The sequence below is a fragment of the Chaetura pelagica genome, unplaced genomic scaffold (genome assembly GCF_000747805.2).
Source record: "Chaetura pelagica isolate M959 unplaced genomic scaffold, ChaPel_1.0 scaffold534, whole genome shotgun sequence".
NCBI classification, from domain to species: domain Eukaryota; kingdom Metazoa; phylum Chordata; class Aves; order Apodiformes; family Apodidae; genus Chaetura; species Chaetura pelagica.
Window position 1 is genome coordinate 769396 of NW_009953065.1, and position 6500 is coordinate 775895.

Consider the following 6500-nt stretch of genomic DNA (forward strand, 5'->3'; position numbering starts at 1 on the left):
AATATATAAAATTTACCCTTGCAGTAGGTAGAAGCCACAGTAATGGATAGTTTTTCTAACACCAGAAATGCAAATCCCAGACTCACCATGGAAATCCTGACAGATAATCAACAGTGGCAGAAAGTAGCAGGGTGAATTAAGTGCAATGCTCCTACATGCTGCTTTTTTTTCCTTCCCCACCCCCCCAGCAACTGAAACTCTCCCTTCACCCTGTTTCAGACAGGCAGCTTTCAGAAATCTCACTTTGCTGAGAAGCATTCCAGATGGGTAAGGCATTATTTTAGTTTGATTCTCCCTAGAGTCAGGACGATTATAAAGCTGTTTGGCAAAATTACTTTCAAATGGCTGACAAAATCTGTGGGGTTTAAACTTCTAGTAGACAGAGAGATGGCACAGCTCCTGAAGAAACTGAGTATTAACTTTTTTAACATTACAACTCAGTGGGTGATAATTTTACTATTTCAGTGCATCTCAAGAACTACCATTTTTTTTCCCCAACTGGTAAGCACTGCCATTTGTGAGGGCATGAGGCAGGAGAGCTTCATCCAGCCCCAGTCTGTGGAGAGATATTAGGCCCAAATGTGACCCACCTGCCTAGTCTGGGAGGCACCTGTGACTCCTCACACAGTCTGGTTCAGAAAGGGACACCAGGGCTGTCACACCCACTGTGGCCTGCTGGTCTGTGAGGGACACCAGGGCTGTCACACCCACTGTGGCCTGCTGGTCTGTGAGGGGACACCAGGGCTGTCACACCCATCCTGGCCTGCTAGTGTGTGAGAGGACACCAGGGCTGTCACACCCACCCTGCACTGCTGGTGTGTGAGGGACACCAGGGCTGTCACACACGCCGTGGCTGTGAGATGACACAGGGGCTGTCAACAGGGACCTATTTCAGGCAGCCTCTGAAGAGCTTCACTCACCGACTGCCGCCAACCCAATTCATTTTCTCCGGCTGAGGAAGGCGGGAAGGCCGCTGTGTGTGGTGCTGGGCACGGAGGGGGCAGCAGCAACCACCAGCGGGATGGTTTGTCACCCCCGGCAGGGCCACAGGGCCCTCCTGCAGGGCCTTCTCCTCCTCCCGGCGGGGTGGCAGCTGCTCTCCTTGCACAGGGGCAGCTGCTCTCCTTGCACAGAGGCAGCTGCTCTCCTCGCACCAGGCTGCACAATGGCAGCTGCTCTCCTTGCACAGGGGCAGCTGCTCTCTTTGCACAGGGGCAGCTGCTCTCCTTGCACAGGGGCTGCACAGGGGCAGCTGCTCTCCTTGCACCAGGGCTGCACAGGGGCAGCTGCTCTCCTTGCACAGGGGCAGCTGCTCTCCTTGCACCAGTCTGCGGTGCTGGCAGAGATGAGGGAGGGGTTGCTCTCTTGCAAGGGTATCACAAGCCTCTTGCTGTCCCAAGTGAATCCAATTCACAGCTATTGAAGCGGGTTATGTAGCTGTTGATGTTTTGTCCTTCAGGCCCCGCGTGTCACTGCTCAATCACTATAGTACTTAGGGCAAGAAAGAAGCACGTTCTTTCCCATCCTGCTCTTCCTCAGGTATTTTAGAGGGAAGAGGGGAATCAGCAAGCATTTCCTACTGGTAGGCCTTGATGCCCTTGACACTGTCCTGTGAGCTTTTGTGTGTAAACAGTGACAAACCCTTGAGGAGGGATGCAGACCTGTGGCTGCTCCTGGGGAATCATCACAGCACCCACAGATCCCCTTGCTCCCCTCCCTGTGACTCACTGCTATCACAGAATCACAGAATCCTAGGGGTTGGAAGAGACCTCAAAAGATCATCCAGTCCAACCCCCCTGCCAGAGCAGGATTACCCACAGCACATCACACAGGAATGTGTCCAGGTGGGTTTTGAATGTCTCCAGCGAAGGAGACTCCACAACCTCTCTGGGCAGCCTGTTCCAGTGCTCTATCACTCTCACAGTAAAGAAGTTCTTCCTGATATTCACATGGAACCTCCTATGTTCCAGTTTGCGCCCATTGCCCCTTGTCCTATCACTGGACATCACTGAAAAAGCCTGGCTCTGTCCTCCTGACACTCACCCTTTACATATTTGTAAACATTGATGAGGTCACCCCTCAGTCTCCTCCAAGCTAAAGAGACCCAGCTCCCTCAGCCTTTCCTCATAAGGGAGATGTTCTACTTCATCATCTCTGTGGCTCTGCTCTGGACTCTTTCAAGCAGTTCCCTGTCCTTCTTGAACTGAGGGGCCCAGAACTGGACACAGTATTCCAGATCGGTCTCACCAAGGCAGCTAGTGTAGGCACCCATTCACAAAACAATAATTAAAATTCTATATTAATCTTTTCCTGTGTCTTTACTGAGTTATCTTTAGCCTAACATTTTTCAGTTTTCTAAGTATTTTACTGTCATTTCTACAACCATATGGAGAGTGCTCAAGAGCAGATATTAGGAGCCTAATATTAAACATGACCCAAGTTCTTTTCTTCCTAATACTTTTAATTTTGCTAAGGTGTTTATATAATCCACATCTGAAAGACGATAAAAGTGAGATCTGCTTCTTGAAAAGATCATCAATTAAACTGAATAAAATTATTGTACAGAATGTTTTACCATTGAGATATCCCCAGTATTTCTGATTAGTATGCATAATTGTTTCTTGTAAACACTAGATTAAAATATTTATAGTAAAATATATCTCTATTTTAAGTGTGCATGCCTCTACAGCTAATACAACAGATGACAGACTGAAAGATTATTTAACTCATTTAATCACTTGAAAGAATCCTTTTTGTTTTGTTTGCATTTCCATCAGTGTAAATGTTAAACTTGTTAATACTGTGTCTAAGTGGCAGTTTCAGTCCTGAGATAATAAAATTCTGGTTTTTCTAATATACTATATTTTCTGTACCACCTTAATCTTCCACAGCATTATCTGGATTTAAAGGAAAAGACTGCACTTTTCTCTATGCTTTATTTATTGAATCTGGTAGTTAGCAGTAGTTTGCAGAATCCAGGAAAAGTGACGAGGCAGCTTCAATTACTTATTTTTCAACATAAGATATTTTCTCCTCCTCAAATTGTTTTCTGCAGATAAAGCTAAAACACCTTTCAAACAGTCATCAAATAAAGAATGAAGGCAAAGCAGACAGTGAAATAAGACCTGAGATGCATATGACTCTGTATTTGCAGTGTCTAAAATATTGCACCTTGAGTGTCAATATTTGAAAACTTTGAAATAATTTATTTGAATTTCTGAGTGATGTCAGACTTTCAAAGAATTGCAGGACATGATTAACTATTTGTAAAAGGTCAAGGAAATTAGTTTTATGGTGCTTATTTTCTTCTCTAGGAAGTGAAACAAGTCTAGAACAAGGAGACTTCCTCTGTGTGTCAGAAACTGCAGTTTAAAGAAAAAGACTTGGAGGTTTCCATTTTTTATCTTTTCAACAGTCACTCTTCAAAATAACTACATCTCATATTCCTTTGTTAAGTAGGTGTTGTACTGAACCTTCTTCAGAACAACTTTCCAGCTGTTGCTAAAATAACTGCTGCAGCTGGGGTCCTTCAGCAGATGAGTTTTCCCCTCCGACATGCTTCTTCACTATTAGGTCAGCTCTAGATGTGACATAGCAAAGCGGTGTGTATCTATCTGATTTACGGCCCCATTACTGCACATGAGGGCTGGTGTTGAAAAGTACAAATGTTGTGCAACTTTCGGCATCCAGCTTTGAGTAAGTCCTCACATAACTTCTATATCATAAAATAGAGAGGCAGAGTGGGGTGGCAGGGTGTCTTCTCACAGGTGACTTGAAGCATCTAATTTAGGCTCCTTTTCCATGTCCCAAGACCCAGAGAGGAAGCAGCTGGGTTAGATAACTGAAACAGCATGAAGTGAAAGAGACTGCAGCATTAATGTACACTGAAGATTTGAATACCCTTCGTTCCCTAAGCAGGGCAGTCTTTCCCTTGAGTGAACTGACACTTCTTTTGTAAGATCTGGTCACTGGAGACAGAGAGAAAGAAAGGCAGAAAAAATGTTTCCGAATAATTTATTAGAACTAACTGGAAATGTTTCTCATGTTTCTTAATTAATCTTCCATTGTAACATTACTTCCCAGCAAGAGTCCTGCCCTAATGCTTATTATAACAAAAGAAGGAATTACTAAGCAGATTAATGTGTACTAAAAATGTGTAGTAAAAACTCTGGGGATTCTCACAGTTGAGTTTGAATATTTTACAACATTAATTTTTTTTTTGTGTTAATTTAACATATTTTAATTTTTATTTCTTCCCAAAATGTTTGATCTTGTTATCTAGCATTAGATAGCTAAATCCTTCTGCAGATAACTATGTAAAAGATGCAGAGTAACTGAAATGTTTTTCAATCCTCTACTTAGGGTGGGAAATTCTGGTACTTCTAAATGCCAGGATACACTTATTTAGATGCCTAAATATTGACTTAATTATCTAATGCTAGGAATGGATCACTGAACAAAACTGAGTATGTTCCAAGTAAAAGTTTTTGTTTGGCAAACCCAGGGCTTAAACTTCATTTACAGAGTTGCACAGTCTTCTCCCAGTTAAATGCTCCTCTGCCCATTCTCCTCCTTGAGAGACCATCTTATGGAGAAATAAAGTAATACTATCCTTCTGGTGTTTTATAGTTCACATTGACAGGGCAGAGGCCATTTTTCATTTATTCTAAAGGTATTAGTTCAAAGAATTCTAGAAACTGCAGAAAGCCCCAGGATTTTTATATTTTACTTCAAAACACTAATCTTCAGTCACACATCTAAAGAAAAACACAGTGAACTTCCTTATGTTTTTGTACAAGGTACCACCATTAGTTTAGAAGAATGACAGTAAATTTCTGTATGAGTTGAGTAGCATTAATTTATTATGAAAGTGCAATTTAAATACCTGTAACATACATTGAAATCAAGGACCCATCTATTCAATAGATCAGTTTTGTCCCTTCCATGTTGGAAAAGGTGCAAAAAAAGACCCACTGCCTCTGGTTGTTTCTCCTGATGTGCACTCCTTGATGAGCTGATGAACCCTCATTACATGGGGTTTGAAGGAGTTAGGAGAGAGTGTAAGTGGAAAGGGGTGATGAAATTAGTCCAAAGACTAGAGAGTAGAGAGGCTAAATAGTTTCCAAACACAGCAAACCAGCCATTTCAAAGAGAAGCACTAATCTGTGTAGACTGACATTCAAAGCCCTGTTGGGAAGAACATGGGATTGTATCTACATGTCAACCCACCAGCCAGGACACTACCACTCACACTACAGCATCTTGGCACGGTACCATATGAAGCAGATGCCATTCATAGGTGGTATTATTCACAGAATGAGCCCTCAAGATGAAGCACAAGCACAAGATCTAGTTCAGAACCTCACACTGGAATTCCCACTTTATAAAAACAGCATCTCTAAAAGAGCAGCAAAGACCGAAGAACCCTCTGCAGTCATGCTAAAGTCCAGTAATGGAACAATGTGTGGCTTGTTGAAAACAAATTAGGTGAGGGAGCTAAAAGAATTAAATCCTTACTTGTGGCTAGGAGAAAGCTGAAGGATCCCACACTGGAAGCAAAGAGACAGTCTGAACCATTGCAAAAACTATGCTGCATTCAAAAGAAGGTACCAGAAAGGAACATGAACTTTGAAAAATATAAAAACATTACTAGATAGGCCAAAAAGAATTTGGGAAACAACTAAACAAAGCAACCAAACTACTAAATAATTCTTCTTACACATCAACCAGGAGCAAAAGTTTGCTAGAAAGTCTATAGAGCCAGTTGATGACCAAAGTACACAACATGAGTGCTCAGAGGAGGCATGGATGTTACAGAAAAGATAAGTTAGGTTTTTTTGTATTATTATTCATTGATCAGGAAACTGGGGAGAAATTTGTACAGGAATCCTTTCTGGGGAACTCAGCAAATGATCTGTGCAAAGTGGAAAAAACAAAAGATGAGGTCAAAATGATCTTACCAAGATGGAATGCACACTAGCATAGCATCAAGAATAAACAGTATTTGCTGAAGAGTTCTCTAATTCAGCAGCGTGTAACGAACTGCTTCAATCTTCACTGGTTTTGGAGAGCAGAGGATGGCAAATGTGACACAACTTTGAAAAAAAAATTAATAAAATAAAATAAAATATACTGTGGCAATCTAGACAGCCTACTTCTGTATCAGAAAAAATAACAGGAACTATAATATGGGCCAGTATGTGATGAGCCAGCATGGCTTCTGTACATGGAAATGCTGACTCATGAGCATGTAGAAAAAAGTTCTTACTGTAGTCTTGATGGAATTAATTAGGGCTGTTGACAGAATCTGTTACTGAAGGTTTCAAAAGGAAACTAAGAAACCATGAAGTAAAAGGGAAGTTCCTGCCATTGGCTAAAATACAAGAGACAGTGGAGCGAATATTTAGTTTGCATCCATGCACTCCGAGGCTGGGGAAATAAAAGGAATAGAGTCTGACAAACTCTTAGTGGTATGGAAGAGTTGGGGGGGGGGGGGGGGG

The 6500-nt window shown here is 42.1% G+C and overlaps 1 protein-coding gene across 1 annotated transcript in view; it reads right to left on the minus strand.

The window, feature by feature from the left end:
• LOC104387976 (chromosome unknown open reading frame, human C12orf40) overlaps positions 1-943 on the minus strand; it is a 17766-nt gene extending 16823 nt beyond the window's left edge. Inside the window, exon 1 of the mRNA XM_009996779.1 lies at positions 921-943. Within this exon, the coding sequence (XP_009995081.1) occupies positions 921-943 (23 nt within the window). The remainder of the gene's footprint in view (positions 1-920) is intronic.
• Between the last annotated feature and the right edge of the window lie 5557 nt (positions 944-6500).